The 18,438-nt window shown below is 32.5% G+C and overlaps 1 protein-coding gene across 2 annotated transcripts in view; it reads right to left on the bottom strand.

Annotated features, from left to right (window-relative positions):
- The window catches only part of Tpr (translocated promoter region, nuclear basket protein), a 60,381-nt gene that overhangs the window by 39,301 nt on the left and 2,642 nt on the right, over positions 1–18,438 (bottom strand). For both annotated transcript variants that reach the window (XM_046462685.2, XM_046462684.2), the window contains exons 3-18: positions 16,689–16,762; positions 12,643–12,739; positions 11,027–11,130; positions 10,274–10,438; positions 9,598–9,690; positions 9,334–9,414; positions 9,166–9,253; positions 8,123–8,263; positions 7,394–7,485; positions 7,108–7,305; positions 5,224–5,331; positions 3,926–4,152; positions 2,630–2,793; positions 2,035–2,168; positions 1,801–1,949; positions 702–864 (exon numbers count right to left, since the gene is read on the bottom strand). In XM_046462685.2, the coding sequence (XP_046318641.1) occupies positions 702–864; positions 1,801–1,949; positions 2,035–2,168; positions 2,630–2,793; positions 3,926–4,152; positions 5,224–5,331; positions 7,108–7,305; positions 7,394–7,485; positions 8,123–8,263; positions 9,166–9,253; positions 9,334–9,414; positions 9,598–9,690; positions 10,274–10,438; positions 11,027–11,130; positions 12,643–12,739; positions 16,689–16,762 (2,078 nt within the window). The remainder of the gene's footprint in view (positions 1–701; positions 865–1,800; positions 1,950–2,034; positions 2,169–2,629; positions 2,794–3,925; positions 4,153–5,223; positions 5,332–7,107; positions 7,306–7,393; positions 7,486–8,122; positions 8,264–9,165; positions 9,254–9,333; positions 9,415–9,597; positions 9,691–10,273; positions 10,439–11,026; positions 11,131–12,642; positions 12,740–16,688; positions 16,763–18,438) is intronic.

The following is an 18,438-nucleotide window of genomic DNA, read 5'->3' as shown; positions in this document are numbered from 1 at the left end:
TCCCCCTGCCCAAAGACTATGCTCTACGTCTTGTGGAATCCGAAAGAATACTAATTTCAAAAAATTAATATTTTCAAAGAATTCTTATTTAAACATGATGGATCATATTAATTATCAATCACAAAACTGATTCTATTAATTTGAAAAGTGTTGCTGCCTACCTCCTGCCATAGAATGAGACCAAAATAAAAATGAAAGACCATAGCCAACTGAGTTAGAAAATTGGGGTCAAGCTCTAATCAACTTATTTGTTATATACAAAAACAGATTTGAATCAATTTTTTATAGGTAAAATGGGGGACAACTGTACCTAGTTTACAAGTGTTGATAAAAAAAAATGGGAGAATTTTTTATCACGACTGAGCTCAGTATTTATTTGGAAGCATTAATTACAGACATATTTATATTCAACTTAAAATTCAGAAATATAGTTCAATGCAATATAATATTTTATTTTTACTAGAAATGAGCAAGAAATAAATTTATTATGAAATGGAAAATTTGTAAGGAAATCTATTCAATCTTAATAGAAATGATCACTCTACTAATGCATTATATATAATTTGAAAACAATGTAATAAGAGTTTATAACCCACAACTCCTCAACGAGCTCAGTTATTTAGATTAGTAAAATCAAAGTAATAACTAAGAAATATCAAATGCAATATATAAAGCAAGTGAGTTGACAGATATTGTCTCACTTCTGAAACTGCTAGCTTTTCATTTGCTCCTCTCAAGTCCTGAGTCATTGTGTTGATGATCTGTTCCTGCTTTTGAGTAGTTGCAGTGAGTTTCTGATTTCTCTCATGCAAGGATGTTATTTCTCGTCGATATCCTTCAACATTATCTTGCAGCATTTCATAACTGGTACAAAAAGAATAATTCTATAAGCAACAGAAATACTATATTCTAGCTTAGTTCCTCAAGACATTTCACAATAGGTTGATTTTATAAATTAATAATATGAAAAAGTACTTGGGGTAATAATGTGAAACTTTCATTCTTGAAACTGTATTTGGCAGTAAGTTATTCAGTATAAAATACTTTTAAATTCAAGTTTTAAATAAGGACAGTACTTTATGCTGAGTAACTTTTTAATCTTATTCACTATAAACAAAACAAAACTTAATCACACTAAAAATAATGCTAGTATAATATGAATATACCAGACACCCACCATGTAATTAGGATGGTCATGCATACTTTTGACAATCTTTTTTTCCTCTTTAATTCTTCCTCTTATTTTCTTATGTGCTTGCAAAGTTAAAAAATGGCTGATTTAACTATTAGATGTACAGAGGTAACTGCCTATGTATTTTTGTCAGAAAAAGTTTTATCATGTAATATGTAAAAATAAATTTTGTCCAAACATGACTACATAAAAATTAAATTAATTTAGTAATGATAAACATAGAATAATTTCTTCATAAGTGGCCAAGAAAATTTTCCTACAATTACCTAGCACTCATTTCTCTTTTACTCAGAACAGAAAAAGCTGAATAAAATTTGATCTCATTTCTCTTAAGATATAACCTATAGAAACAACAGGTACTATGATTTCAGGAAGAGAAACTAGCAATGTTCTTCACGTGAACTTCAACTTACTAAAATAAGTTAACTCATTAGCACTGCCCAGGAGAATCATTAACCAATATTAAAAAGGGAACAACTGTGGCTTTCTCAATCCTGGAGTTTCAAGGAAAAACAACATTATTGCAAATCAACCATTGAACATGACTGATTTGAATAATGAAGTATAACATTTAAACTACATTAATATTTGAAGAAAAGAAAATTTACCGTTTAGAAGCAAAATCTAGCTGGGTAGAAATTTTGGTGTTTTGAGACCGCAAATCTGTGACTTGTTCCTGAAGTTTTTCAAGTTGCTCATTTTGCATTTTTTCATTATCTGCTTTTTCTTTCTTGTAGTTCTCAAAAATTTCCTGCAACTAAATATCAGAGATCATTGATGCTGATGACATTGTAAAAACCCAAACCAAAGATAATGTGATCTTAAACAGGTGAGATCTTTACCTGTTTAAGGGCAGCCTTAGCTTCTATAGCCTCTGTTGATTCAATAACAGGTACTGGAGCAGGAGTGGAAACAGACTGTGATGTACTTGAACGTTTTGGAGTTGACATAAGAGAAATATCATCTAAGCTTGAAGCTTCAGAAAAATAAAAAGACTCATTCAATGTTTTGTTAACTTGAGTAAATTAGCTTTAATCTGATGTCTACTTGCAAACATCACTGCCAAATCAACGGTCTAAACTTTTTAAAATGAAATCCTAAGAGTATAGAGTTTTTTTGAAATAAAGATTCTAGTAAACAATGCTATTAAGATTGTTTTGGTTTCTGGTAATTTATTTGGTTTCAGGTAATTTATTACAGATAAAACATTAATAAAAACATTGTAATTCATGATTCTAAAATGTACATTTCTCAACAATATTCACTATTTCTTCTTTTATATTAAGCATAAAATAATGTGGTGACTGTTATAATTGATCATACATGGCAAATTTGAAGGTAACATCACTCAGAGTAGCTACTGTTTATGTCACAAAATCCGTTCCCTAATGTATGTTTCCAAAATATTTCCTCAAATTAATGTAAAAAAAACCCTACCTTGTAATGGAATGACAACTCCTGTTGTTTGTGACAATAAAATACGATACATATCACGCTGACGAACTATGGAATCAACAAGCTGCATCTGATGTTGTCGTGATTCACGGAGTTGCTCCAGTTCAGTGAGAGAGTTCTCAAGTTTGAGCTGAAGTTCAGTGATTCTGTAAAGAAAGACATCAATTTATTTTATAGGAATGAGTTAAGAGTTAGGCAATTATGATTTCTATTATAAATTATTATTTTCAGCATATTCTTTTCATTTTTGCTATTTGTTTTTCTCTTCTATTGGTATATTTATAGGATATATATATATATATATATATATATATACACACAAATATATATATACATATATATATGTATATATATATATTTTTGACGGGGGTTGGTTTACGGAGATTGAACTCAGGGGCACTTAACCACTGAGCCACCTTTCTAGCTCTTTTTTTGTATTTTGTTTAGAGTCAGGGTTGCACTGAGTTGCTTAGGGCCTGGCTAAGTTGCTGAGGTTGGCTTTCAACTCGTAATCCTCCTGCCTTAGCCTCCCCAGCCACTGGGATTATAGGTGTGTGCCACCTCACCTGGCTTTTGTTGATATTTTAAGGACTACTTTTTAGTCTCCACTATAAAGGACTCAGATACTTGAACTCATTAATGAAATCTAAAAAAATCTGTTTGCAAAAATTATACTAACTTTACTCACTCCTAACTCCAGTCTTCTTGCTTTCAGAGTCATTTCCACTCCTGTAGGACCATACACATCTAAAAAATCTCTTTTTTTCTACTGAAGTAACTCCTACATATCTTTTCTATGAAGCCAGCTCTATCCCCTGAAATCTAGGTGCTCCAACTAAATGCTTCCACGGATGGGAATCTATTGTATCTATTATAGCATTAGTCACAATGAAGTATTTTTTTTTTTTTTTTAGAGAGAGAGAGAGAGAGAGAGAGAGAGAATTTTAATATTTATTTTTTAGTTATCGGCGGACACAACATCTTTGTTTGTATGTGGTGCTGAGGATCGAACCCAGGCTGCACGCATGCCAGGCGAGTGCCCTACCGCTTGAGCCACATCCCCAGCCCATGAAGTATTTATTTTATTTATTATTAGCTCTACTATCTGTGTCACTCACAAGCTGAGCTTCCTGACAGTAGATCTTTTTTTTATTTTTATTTTTTGGGATTGCTGCTTAATTTTCCCCTCCTAACTTACACTATCCCCAGGATCCAGCACTGTTAGGGACACATTTCAACAAATGCTTCCTGAACAAATTGAGGTAGTCAACAGCTTACTTGGAGGAAGTTGTTTCTTGTTCTTCTCTTTCTCTGGTTTCCCCAAGATCTCTAAGAGCCACTAGCAGACGCTGATTTTGCTGTTGAAGTTCTTCAATATTTCTGTAAGATACTAGATGCTGTGATATTACTTCAGATGAACTACTTATGTCAGCAGAGCTTACTTCCTCATCACGAATTACATGATTACCCCTTGCTTCTTCAAGTTCCATCAAAAGCACTCTAATCTAAAAACAAAATTTTAATGTTACATAATAGCATTAGCTTTGATTCTGAAAATATTTAGAATAAAATAATTTTCCCATGAAAACATTACTTATGAAAACCCTTAACTTGTCCTAAATTACATTATCTTAAAATGTGAACCATAAAGCTTTTAAAATCTAAGTATAGAAAATTTTAATGGAATAAATTTGTTTTAAAATATATAATAAAAGCTGTTATTTATTAAAAATTTGTGAATCACAATTCTGAAATATGGCCCCATTTCTGTAAAACAACAATAACAAACAAAAAACCCACAGTAAAATGTATCTAATTTGTGTTTATGTATATGTTGTATGACAGGGCAGAGGAAAAGCATGTAAAACAGATTTTTAACCAAAAATGTATTTATGAAATCCGAATGAAATTTTTATAAATGCATGCTATGTGTATACTATGAAATAGCCCTACATTTACTAACTTGTTCATTGAGAAAGAAAAAGAAACAAATAAAAAACCCCAAACCAGTAAGCTGGGCCTGGTGTTACACACCTATAATCATAACTACTCAGGAAGTTAAGACAGAATTACTTAAGCCCAGGAGATCAGGGTCAATGTAGGTAATATAGTGAAACTGTGTCTCTTTAATAAGTAAAGCAACAGAGTAATACATATAGTATTTTATTTCAGTAAATACAAATTTTACATGTTTATATATGCTTATTAGATATGTGTTTTTAGATATAACAAGGATATGAAAGAATATTCATCAGATTAGAATATTAGTTACACTCTAGGAGATGGGGGTGTATGGGAATGGTGAGAATTGGAGAAAAATTTTTACTTATCTTTGAATTATTTGTATACTTATAGAGAGTATATAAAATTTAAAAATTTATCAAACACCCGAAAAAATAGGGAGGAGATATGAAGAAATAATGACTGGGCTATAACTCTGCTAGAGTAGTATTCTCAGTTTTTCAGAATTTCTTGTGTGGTAATTCTTAGATATCTTCAAACCAATTAAAACCTTATTAATACCAGATAGCTGGTATTTAAAGAAAGAAAGAAAAAAGGAAACAAAATATTCTAACCTGTTGTGAAAGATCTTTTATTTGTATTTCCATTCTCTGATTGTCTCTTTCAAGTACAGATGAATGTTTATTGGCTTTATCAGTGTCTTCCTGCAATCGCTGAATTTCCTTTAAAATGTAAACCTAAGTGAAAATTCTGTACTTCCTTCTAGGATTCTTACAAATAAAGTAAGCATGTGAATAACTAAAATATACATTGCTTAAATACCATATTAATCAATTTATAAAATAAATATTCTACATGATACAGTAGCTTTCAAAAAAGAGAAATTGTATATAGATATGAACATGCCATTTCTCAATATTACAAATAATGTTTATCATTATAGTGTCACTATGAAAACAATGGAAAATTATCTACTTCACCAATTCATTGACTACAATCATATAAGCCACATCAATTCATAATGTATTACCAATATGATGACACATTAATGCCCTCAAAATCTCTATGACTAGGACAAAAAAAAAGGACTACAATACAGTGATAAACATTATTACACTGGTTATCTGGAAATACACATCAAAAGTAAACATATGGCTGAAGACACATGCTGTGCTTTGTAAAAAGTTTCATATCACAGTATCACTCACAGTTCAGGGCAAAGGTTTTAAATTCCTTAGCAGTTGTGAAAACTATTTAAAGATTTTAATTAATACATTGTATATTAATGAAGGAACAAATAGTTTTCCACAATAATCAGCTACTGTTCTAATTCTTAAGCCACTCTATCTCAGCACCCACTTCTGAAACACAAAGAGCTCCAGGCAAACATCCTCAACACAGAGAAAGTGACAGATTTAACTGGACCCATTCGACCCCTTTTCCAAACCATACAGCAGGAATGAGGGGATAAAATATGATGGGAGGGGGGTTGTCAGAAAGTCAGTATCCCATCAGATCAAGACTTTAAAGACTTACTTTGATTCAGAAGAAAGAGATCATTAGACATAATATAAATGGCTTTAAACTGACTTTTAAATTATAATAGCAGCCATGATTTAATTTTGAATTAAGGATATAATTTACTTGTATTCTCCAAAAACAACAAGAAATTTATCAGTTTAGAATGGCAGATACAAATTCATTTATATGAATTTCTGCAATGAACTCATTTAATAAATCTTATAGACATCCCTCAGTACCATTACTAGGTATACTCTTAAAAAGGCAAAACATTAGAGTATAAACACTTCTTAAAAATCATCAAATTAAAAATCTTTAGAAGGGTATTGATGAATTTCCTTGAATTTTTTTGTATACAAAGAGTAACAAAATAATGTATATAAAAATATTCCAAGGGGCTGGGGAGGTGGCTCAAGTGGTAGCGCGCTCGCCTGGCATGCGTGCAGCCCAGGTTTGATCCTCAGCACCACATACAAAGATGTTGTGTCCGCCGAAAATTAAAAAAAAAAAAAAATTAAAAATTCTCTCTCTCCTTAAAAAAAAAATATGCCAAATTATGAAATGGTATTAAAAAGTTCTTACCTATATTCAAACAACATTAGCATTTCTAGATAGGTTATCAAAACCATCTGAGAAAGAATGATCAGGCGAAACTTAGAAGAGTTCTATTACAAACAGATTGTTATTTTAAAAGCAGTCCAAGAAGATTGGCTATTATCCTCCACTAGAGAATCCTAAAGAAAACATATCAAATGCTTTAAAAAAATGTGAAAGGCTGTAGCAATTTTAGCTGAAGGTAGAACATCTTATAACTAAAAGTATTTAATAACGTAGTAAGAAGCTTCAAAATGTTTAATTACTATATCAATCAAAAGTATATTTAGCTTTTTCTGACTCAAATATCTCAAGAAATACCTATCTAATAAACTTTTTTTTTTTTTTTAATGCAACAACTAAAATTTAGGAGTGGAACCAACCTTCATCGCTTGTTCAAGCTTAACAGACAAACTTGCCACGGCTTTCTGTGCACGTTCATATTCCTCACGCTGGCGTTTCAAAATTGGTGCTTTGGCTTCAACTTCTTTCACTATTTCATCTAGGTATTTATTAATTCTTTTGTTCTCTAGTTTCTCCAAAAGCAACTGATCCTGAGTTTCCACATAAGCATTATATAGCTGAAAGTAGATGAGTTGTTTCAAATTGAAGCTGAATAATAGGAGTATGTAGTCTACCAAAAATAACAAGATTTAATGGCATTCTTACCTCAGTTAATTTCATGCCAGGTTTCACTATCTTAGCTACGGCTGCTGCAGTGGGAGACATAGCAGCAAGCTCTTCTTCAGATAGTATAGCTCCTGTGCCAACACACATAAAAATCTAGTATAATTTTGTAAAATTTCAAACTAACAGCCACTAACATTTTCTTATTTTTATTTCTTGTGATCCTGAGGACTGAAACAGAGGTGCTTTACGACTGAGCTATATCCCCAGCCCTTTTAATATTGAGACAGTCTCACTAAGTTGTCCGGGTTGGCCTTAAGCTTTTGATCCTCCTGCCTCAGCCTCCTGAGCTGCTAGGATTACAGATGTATACCACCATGCCGGGATTATTAATAACTTTTTAAAAAGAAGCAAAGGATAAATGAAAGGAACTATCACATATCAATTATTAATTCCTATGAAAAAATTTAAAAAATGAGAACCCAAAGTCACGTAACACAACCCAATTCTAAGAATCACAATAATTACAGTAACACTAAGTGCCCTGAGAATTGACACCTAATATAGAAATTGATCAAATAATACTTATATCTGATGGCTCAGTAAAGATATAGATAATTCTTTTTAAAGTAAAACATTCTAATTGTATAATGTGATAGTTTCTTACATGGCAGAATGACAGATAAATACTGTCATAATTTAGTGTAATTAAACTATTATGTAGACAAGTTTTAGTACTTCAAGGAATAAACAGCACGTTATCAGCCATACCTTTACGTTTAGTGGCAGAAAGCAAGTCATTTGCATTTTCTAATTCCTTCTCCAATTTCCCTATTTTCTCAAGCATTTCTTTTTCCATTTGATCTTTAGATTCTTCCACTTCTAGAAGATGATCTTGTGTTGCTTTGTTGGCTAAAAGCATTTTTAAAGAGAGAATAACCAAATATATAATTAAAGTCTTACAGTTCATAAACTATAAGAGAATAGTCATTTTCCCCTTCAATAGACAACAGTTAAGTTCTAAAGAGGCTATAACTGACAATTATCTGCTGTACACCTCATCACTCTACTTAGAATCCCTGAAATGTCTTTGCCTAATGAATCTCTTTCTCCTTTTGATGTCTTATACCCAGAAGGAAAACATGAGGTCTTAAGTGGTAAAAAAGTGGCTGTAATATATGTCTGGTTTCAATACAAAAAATGACTGGAGTAGAACCTAAACACTGTTGACTTACCATATCACTGAATTCTGCACCATGAATTCAAGGATTGAAAATATTTAAGACGAGGTGACTAGCACCTGGTTTAAATCCTTAATACTACACAAAAACATGCAAAAGGTCCAGTTCCACCAAAAATAAACAAACAAAAGGATTTGTGTAGGTTACATGCAAACACTACACCATCTCAAATAAGACACTGGTGCATCCTCAAATTTTAATATCCTTGAGGGGTTGCAGAACCAATCCCTGCAGATACAGAACAACTATAAATACATGTTATTAAGAAGAAAAAGCAAGAATTTAAGGCAATAAAAGACCTTACAATATGCTATGGATAACTTAAAAAAGTTTTCACTTACAAAGTAAGAATCACTACATGAGAATTTTTTTTAAATGCTATCTATATTTTCAAATACACTATTTGCTTTAAAATATAATTCTAATTTTCCTAATCCAAGGATCTTTCTTTACTAAATTTTGTTTTTAATAAAAGAAAGCCTGACTTCCAATGCCAATTACCTAAACAAACTTAAAAAAACAACATACCTTTCTCTCATAAACAATAATCTTCCCATAATCGGAAGCACTTACCTTCTCCAGCTTCTTTCAAAAGTCTGTGTAGTTCATCCACTGCCCGAGTTAGTTCATTGCTCTTTGCTTCTGAGTCATCAGCAGCACTCTAAAAGCCAAGGTGAAAAAAGTTACCTACCAGTCAATAATCTTACATTAGGGTACCAACATATGTTGTGGAAGCCTTACCTTGTATAGATTAGACAGCTTTATGTGAGCATTTAATTCATTGTGGAATTTCTCTTCCATACTGGCCTGTTGTTCTTTGGCCTGAGGGGGAAAAAACCCAATTTTAACAAGTGATTTTATTTATTTAGCTATACCATTTAGACTTTTGGTAATTTTATGGTAACAGAGACAGTTTAAAATACATCATCATTTTATAAAATAACAGCTTCTTAAGTGCTTAATATTTCTGTAAAAGAAACAGATCTTTATAGTAGTCATCTATACCTCCTTTAATTTGGTCAACAGATCCTCTACATGCTTTTGAAGATGCTCATTTGATGTTTTTAAACCATTCATCTGTTCTTCCAGTCTAGAAACCTAGAAACAGGGAGGGGATGTCATTAACTGAAATGAATTTGATGTTTATACCACCAAGCAAGAGCAAAACTCTCCCCTCTGTACATACACTCAAAAAAGGTAATTTACACAAGGTATGCATATGCATATTGAAGAAAATGAAACATAACACCTCATGGGCTAAAATGTTTGGATTTAATTCACAAAACTCAAAAACCATTTCTTAAATATGCAACTTAGGAAAGAAAGATATGTTAAGAGACAGTTGATGGTATCAAGAGTCATAAAAATCATAAATTCCTTTCTTTTAAAAATATTTTTAGTTGTCAATAGATCTGTATTTTACTTATTTATATGTAGTGCTAAAAATCAAACCAGTGCCTCACATATGCTAAGCAAGCACTCTACCACTGAGCCACAATCCTAGCCCCATAAATTCTTTATTTAGATGCAATTTGTTATTTTCATAGGCTAAGTATTAATAAGTTACACCCTCCACATTTGACCATTAGTCATATATAACAAATAATTAGGTCCACTATTAATAAACTGACACACAAATGTGATATCCAATATGAAGAGAAATGTAATTTTATTTATTTACCTCTTCTTTCTTGTTTTCAAGATTACACTTAAGCTCTAGAATTTCATTTCCTTTTTCTCTTCCAAGGGCCAGAAGTTCATCAGTTTTGGTTTTCAACTCTGTATTCAGCCATTTATTTTGATTACGTAGCAATTCCTTTTCTTGCTCCAAACGTTTTTCTCGATACTAAAGAAATTGAGAAATAATGTTTATAGTTAAAGATAATATATGGTTATTCAAAATAGTTTTGTCTGTGGCTAAGGGATACAGCAGAATTTTATTTTAGAACAAAAATAAGTATTCACACGGATTTTTAAATAATAGAAAACAAAGAACCACAACAAAAATGAATGACAGTAGAGGGGGTAGAGAGAGAAGAGGGGAGGGGAGGGGAGAGGAGGGGGGATAGCAGAAGATAGGAAAGGCAGCAGAATACAACAGACACTAGTATGACAATATGTAAATCAATGGATGTGTAACTGATGTGATTCTGCAATTTGTATACGGGGTAAAAATGGGAGTTCATAACCCACTTAACAAAGTGTGAAATATGATATATCAAGAACTCAACAATAAAAAATTTAAAAAATTAAAAAAAAAAAAAAGAACCACAACAACTTAAATTTCAAATTTAAATTGCCCTAATGTGTAATTCCTTAAATTAAAACCAAAACACAGCTTTTAATAATGTTATGGACAACTTGCCTATATTTTAAATTTAGGTGAGTTTTATGCAAAACTTACTTTGTGCACTAGGAATTATTTATTACTTGCCTTAACAGAAACATCAGAAGCTTGAAGTTCGTCCAGTTTTAACTGAAGTTCACCCTTCGTCGTATTGCTTTCTTTTAGCTTTTCATTTAAACGTTTAAAATCCTCTAGAAAGGTCATGTGAAAATTTGAAAATAATGACTTGTTAAATAACAAGAACCAAACATCTAAAAAATCTATAGGATATAAATCTCTAACATAAAGCAAGTAGGTCTCAACTTCCCTATTTCAACTTGTTTCTGTAATATTTAATTACAAATTTAATTTTAATGATTATAAAGAAACAAAATCTGTATACGTATCAAACACATTATTTATATAAATTATTTAAATATACTATTTAAGGTAAATATTGAATATTTATTTAGGTTTTTTTTTTTTTTAATGTGGTGCTGGGGATTGAACCAGTGCCTCATGCATCCTAGGCAAGTGCTCTACCACTGAGCCACAACCCCAGCCCTAAATATGGAATATTAACCTTAATGTTCCAGATACATACCCAAAGAGCTATTAATATTTAGGTTAAAAAGCAATAGTAAGGGGCTGGGGTTGTGGCTCAGAGGTAGCACGCTTGCCTAGCATGCGTGAGGCATTGGGTTCGATTCTCAGCACCACATACAAATAAATAAAATAAAGGTCCATCAACAACTAAAAAATTAAAAAAAAAAAAAAAAAAGCAATAGTAAATATAAAAACCTTCTACTTAAAATAGCCATAATATATACATTTGATTCCCTAATATCCAGGGTTTTATGAAAATAATTTCTTTAACTCTAATTACTATTAGCTGATCACCATTATCAATAAACACTCTGAAGTTACTGTTCTCTCATACTGAAAAAGCTTAGTTCTCTGGTTGATTATTACTGTACAGCAACATGAATATGTGAAAAACTTTCCCTTATTATAAGGAAATAAGAATTTTAAAAAACCATTTTAAAAAGGGAACACAATACCATTAACTGTTTAAAAGTCATGTTCACCAAAGTATATCAACTGTTTACATAGCATGGTTTATTCTATGTTCATGTATTTTATATTCCTGTGACCTAAATTCCCTTCAGTCTGTTTTTAAACACAGGTTTTCTTTTAAAGTTCTAATATTAAACACTTATGAATTGAAAGGATGTCTGAAAAAAATAAGGGAATTTAGATTCTACATATATCTTTTAAAAGCTTTCAGGCTCTTGCCCAGCATGTGAGAAACTCTGAATTTAATCTCTAGTGCTGTCCAGAAAAAAAAAGGCGTGGGGGGGGGGAAGGGGAGGGGGGGCGCAATCTGATATTACAAATAGCATTACAATTAACAAAGATCTTTGTATGTTAAAGAATGTATAAGCAATCTTGATCCAGATCACCACTATTTTCACCACTATTTTGGGATGTTTCTCTTTTGGGCATTTTCTAGATACTTCTTCAAAGTCTTGATAATTGTTTATAGATAAATGAGACAGAAAAATAACAGGATACATTACCCTGATTAAATGACATTGCCCTAATTTATAATTCCTTGAATTACACAGCAGTAATAAAAAAACATCAGCAACAGAAACACATAGTGCTAATTCCCAGCACTATGACAGGGAAAGGAAAGAAGAAAACTAAACATTTCTACATACCTGTTAAATACTCAAGTTCTTGAGATAGTCTCTCATTGGTTCTAATTAAGTCTCTTTTCTCAGCTTCTAATTCTTCCTTTGTTCTTGTAAATTGGCTCTGTAAACCAAATAATAAATTTGAGAAAACAAGGTTGAGCAGTAATACAGGGACTTGAACGTGAAATTATCACTTTAGTTAACATTAGCTACAGTTCAAAATGTTTTCTTTCTCTTAAAGCTTATATTCCAAAAAGTTTAAAATACATTCACGATCCCAATATTCTGATTTCACTTTTTAATATGGGAAACATTTTTCTGGTGTCACTTTTTTAGCTAAGTACTTAAACAAGTTATAAATACTATATGTAAAAATCTCAAACAAACCTCATAGTAAATGGGGAAAAACTGAAAGCATTTCCTTTAAAATCTGGGAGAAGACAGGGATGTCCACTCTCACCACTCCTGTTCAATAGAGTGCTAGAAATTCTAGCCAGAGCAATTAGGTAAGAGAAGAAAATAAAAGGGATAAAAATAGGGAAGGAAGAAGTCAAATTATTACTGTTTGTAGATGATACGATTCTATACCTAGAAGATCCAAAAACTCCACTGAAAGGCTGCTAGAGCTAGTAAATGTATCTGGCAATGTAGCAGATTATGAAATCAACATACAAAAAAGTCAACAGTTTTCCAATATATCAACAATGAATCTGCTGAGACAGAAATCAGGAAAAGAAATCCATTCACAATAACTTCAAAAACAAAAGAAACCTAGGAATAAGTAGAAAAGACCTCCCATGTTCATGGTTGGGCAGAATTAATATTGTTAAAATGGTCACTACCAAAACAATATACCGATTCAGTGCAATCCCTATTAAAATACCACTGACATTCTTCCACAGAACTAGAACATACAGTCCTAAAATTCATTTGGGAAGAATAAAAGACACAGAATAGTCAAAGAAATTCTAAGTCAAAAAAGAAATGCTAGAAGCCTTACAATACCTGACTTCAAATTATACTACCCAGATACAGTAACTGCATGGTTCCGGCATAAAAATAGTCACATAGACCAATGGTACAGAATAGAAGACACTGAGAAAAACTTACACAGATACAGACATCTGATCCTTGACAAAGGTGCCAAAAACATACACTGGAGAAAGGACAGCCTTTTTAACAAATGGTGCTGGAAAAACTGGTTATCCGCATGTAAAAGGATGAACTAGACACCTATCTCTAAACCTGCACAAAAAATCAATTCAAAATGGATCAGGTACCTAGGAATTAGACCAGAAACTACACAATTACTAGAAGAAAATATAGGGTCAACACTTTAGCTTTTAGGCAAAGGCAATGACTTTCTCAACAGGATCCCTAAAGCCCAGGAAACAATGCCAACAGTTAATAAATGAGATAGCATTAAAATTTCTGCACAGCAAAGGAAACAATTATGTATGTGAAGAGAAGCTACCAGAATGGGAGAAAATCTTTGCTAACTACTCTTGACAGAGGATTATTACCTAGTAAATACAAGAAGTCAAAAACTTTACACCAAAAAAGTTAAATAACCCAATTCATAAAAGGGCAAATGAATTAAACAGACACTTCTTAAAAGAAAAGAAGAAATACATATGGCCAACAAACATATGAAAAAATGTCTATTATTTACAAATGGGGAAATGCAAATCAAAACTAAGATTTCACCTCACACCAGTCAGAATGCAGTCATCAAGAACACAAATAAGGGCTGGGTTGTAGCACTTGCCTAGTACCTGAGAGGTCCTGGGTTCAAACCTCAGCACCACATAATGAATAAAATAAAGCTATAAAAAATTTTCATTAAAAAAAAATAATAGGGGCTGGGGATGTGGCTCAAGCGGTAGCGCGCTCGCCTGGCATGCGTGCGGCCCGGGTTCGAACCTCAGCACCACATACAAAGATGTTGTGTCCGCCGAAAACTAAAAAATAAATATTAAAAAATTCTCTCTCTCTCCCTCCGTCTCTCACTCTATCTTTAATAATAATAATAATAATAATAATAATAATAATAATACTAATACAAATAAGCTGGCCATGGTGTTGCATGCCTGTAATCCCAGTGCTAGGGAGGCTGAGGCAGGAGGATCATGAGTTCAAAGCCAGCCTCAGCAACAGTGAGGCACTAAGCAACTCAATGAGACCTTGTTTCTAAATAAAAATACAAAAAAAAAGCAGCAGGGGTTAGGGATGTGGCTCAGTGGTTGAGTGCCCAAGTTCAATCTCCGGTATCCACCCCCCTCCCCAAAAGAGTACAAATAATAATAAATGCTGGAGAAGATGTGGAGAAAATCAAATACTTTTATACTGTTTGTGGGACTGAAAAATCAGTATAGCCACTATGGAAATCAGTATGGAGGTTCCTTAGTAGGATAGGGTAGAACCACTACATGACCCAGCTATACCACTGTGGTATTTATTTAATCTGAAGAATGAAAGTTGTCATACATGCCTATCCACATTTATAACAGCACTATTCATAATAGCAAACCTATGGAACCAACCATCCATCAATGGATGAATGGATGAAGAAGATGTGGTACATATATAAAATGGAGTTTTATTCAGCCATAAAGAAAAATGAAATGATAACAATCGTAGGAAAATGGATGGAACTAGGGAATATTATGTTAACTTAAATAAATCAACAGAAGGTTAAGGGTTATGTTACTCTTGTATGTGAAAGCTAGACAGGAAAGAGGAAAAGAAAGCTGAGGGTGGATCTCGTGAAAATCAAAAAGAGGTCAGTAGAGGGACCAAGGCGTGGGAAGTGGGGAGGGAGGGTATTAGTGCTGGGGAGTGATATTGGCCAAATTGTATTGTTATATTATGTATCCCGTGCACTTACAATAGGGACTACCAATCCCGTCAGTACATATAACTATAATGGTGACATTTTTAAAAGGTGAAAAAAAGAATTGCTTTCTACTTCAATTTAAAAACTTTTTTTTCCCCGAATTTAATTTGTTTGCCCAGTTTTTCTGTACTGTGTCCATATTTTTTATCAGATTCATGAAGAATTGATGGCAGCTTTCCTCTGTATTGGGTTGTATTTCAGAAATATATTCTGTTCTTTATGCTGATTCTTATACCAAAGTCATAAAATTTCAATGATCTTAGCTTTGTGAAACATTTTAACATGACTAGCCAAGTACTTTGAAACTGATATTTCTTTTTCAGAATTATTCTAGTTATTACTACATGTTTTCCCCCAAATCTCCTTCAGAGCCATGATACCAAATTTCAACCTATCCCATTTGGATTTTAGAGTCAAAATATTTTTAACCAACATATATAAATTTGGAACATGCTATATCTCCATTTATAAAGGTGCACTTTCAGTAGTGTGTTTTAATTTCCTTAATATTTAAGTTTGCATTTCTTGTGAAATTATTTCTAGCTATGTCATGGGACTTTTGTGTTCCTATTGATTCTGGGAGTGGAATTTTGTCTTTCTTTCAAAGATGTGAAAGAAATATCTTTGACCATCCCCCTCAATCAAATGCAAATCTTTTTCTTCTTCTTTTAGAGGTGTGTGTGTGTGTGTGAAGTTCTAGGGATTGAACCCAGGGCCTTGTGCATGCAAGACAAGCACTCTACCAACTGGGCTATCTCCCCAGCCCTTCAAATGCAAATCTTAAGAAAGAAATGTTAATAGTTCAAAGTTTGATCTGATTAAAGAAGCACTGGGCATGACTATGTTAAACAAAATGGTCAGCAATAGTTACAATCAAATTCAATGTTACTCTTATCACTGCTTTAAGGATATGATTATCAATGTGGTTCCACTTAAAAACCAACTAGATCAAAGCATTTGGAATAATGCACTTTATAGACTTTTTATTGAATAAAAGAAATTCCTAATCTGTCAAAATAACACAAAAATATCCAACTAGAAAATCTGTATACTATTGTTTTTGTTGGTAGCTTCTCCTAGTTGGACATATTTCATTTTACCACTAACATCTAATAAACAGAAACCTTCCTTGAGAATATTAACAATTAACTTTATACATAGAAATATCTTTTACCTGAATGGAAATGTTTCGATCCTGAGCAATTTCAAGTTCTTTGTTTTTCTCAGTTAGTGCCTTCAATTGACTGTCTAGATAAGAGAAAATTTTGAACATATGTACGTTAGCTTGAATCTTGCAATGAGTGTTTCCATCCAGCTGCCATGCTTATACTTTTTTAAAATAAAGAAATTGAAACCCAAAAAGATGGAGTTGTAAACACATTGTAGATTGGTCTTTATATCAAATTTACTGTTTTAGACAAAAATTTTGAATATGCTATTCAATGTCCAAAATCAAATGTGTAATAATTCTACCATTGTCTGTAGTGAAAACATACACAGTTATCAATTTCCTTATTTTTCACCATCTTCTGAAGAAACCAACATATGTTATACAAAACTACATCATAACTAATTTATAAATGAGAAAATCAAGTAAAAATGATAGATTAAGACAAAATATCATTTAAACAAATAAAATACATTGAGTAAATCATAATAACAGACATTTGCCAATTCCATACCTATTACTCTAAAGACTTGCTTTAACATGGAAGAAAAAATTATGCTTGATATTTAATGATTATTCCCTAATATCTACTTCATAATGCTCTTTCCTTACAGTTTCTCTCCTTAAAAAATGCAGATAATTATGAGTAAAATATTTTTTGGAACTTCCTCCACAAAACATATCTATATTATATGCTAGCAATTTAATGAACAACACATCATTACCAATTCAAATTTTTACTTCTATTTAAGTCACAGATTGTAAAAGGGGAAAAAGCCCTGCTAAATTAGTGTAGATTTCTTAATTTGCTTTAATTTATTTACTGCTTTCTAGACTTAAAGGTCTAGAATTATCTTCATATAAAAAAATACAAACATAGCTGGGCACGGTGGTGCACGCCTGTAATCCCAGAAGTCGGGAGGCTGATATAGAAGGCTTGTGAGTTCAAAGCCAGGCTCAGCAACAGTGAGGCGCTAAGCAACTCAGGGAGACCCTGTCCCTGATAAAATACAAAATTGAGCTGGGGATGTGGCTCAGTGGTTGAGTGCCCCTGAGTTCAATCCCTGGTACCCTTCCCCCTAATATAAACATAATTGTAGAAGATATCTGATCTTTGTGCAGGTTTGCCCCCTATACTCTCACCCAGCCAGATTAAAGCTATAAACACAACCATTTTCATGATGAACAGATCTTTTTTTTTTTTTTTAAGAGAGAGAGAGAGAGAGAGGGAGGGGGGGGAGAGAATTTTTTAAAATATTTATTTTTCAGTTCTCAGCGGACACAACATCTTTGTTGGTATGTGGTGCTGAGGATCGAACCCGGGCCGCATGCATGCCAGGCAAGCGCGCTACCGCTTGAGCCACATCCCCAGCCCATGAACAGATCTTTTATTTACTTTGTCAAGGAAAAGCTATGTACAGATGAACCAGATCTAGTTTATTTATGCTCCTGCACATATAAACACACATCAGCTATGTACATCATGTTTTAAAAGTGGAGTGTGCTAAGAGTAGCTAAAACACACGTTAAACCCAAAGAGTCAATGAATATTTTTCAGAGAAAGCTGAAATTTTAACATTCCCTTGATTATGAGCTTCCTGCTTCTCCAAATTAAAGTAAAATCAAGCTATATTTAAAAGGAATTAATTATGCCCTTCCTCTATTAAATGTCACCTAACATTTGCTTTCTTTTATAGTAAAAAAAGAACATACACGTCATTTAAAATCTTATATACTATCTAGAAGTTAATGATAG

The sequence above is a fragment of the Marmota monax genome, unplaced genomic scaffold (assembly GCF_021218885.2).
Source record: "Marmota monax isolate L192 unplaced genomic scaffold, Marmota_monax_Labrador192_F-V1.1 WCK01_AAM20220418_F8-fsc00250, whole genome shotgun sequence".
NCBI lineage: Eukaryota > Metazoa > Chordata > Mammalia > Rodentia > Sciuridae > Marmota > Marmota monax.
Note: the sequence above shows the minus strand (reverse complement) of the source record. Positions and strands in the feature narration are given on the sequence as shown.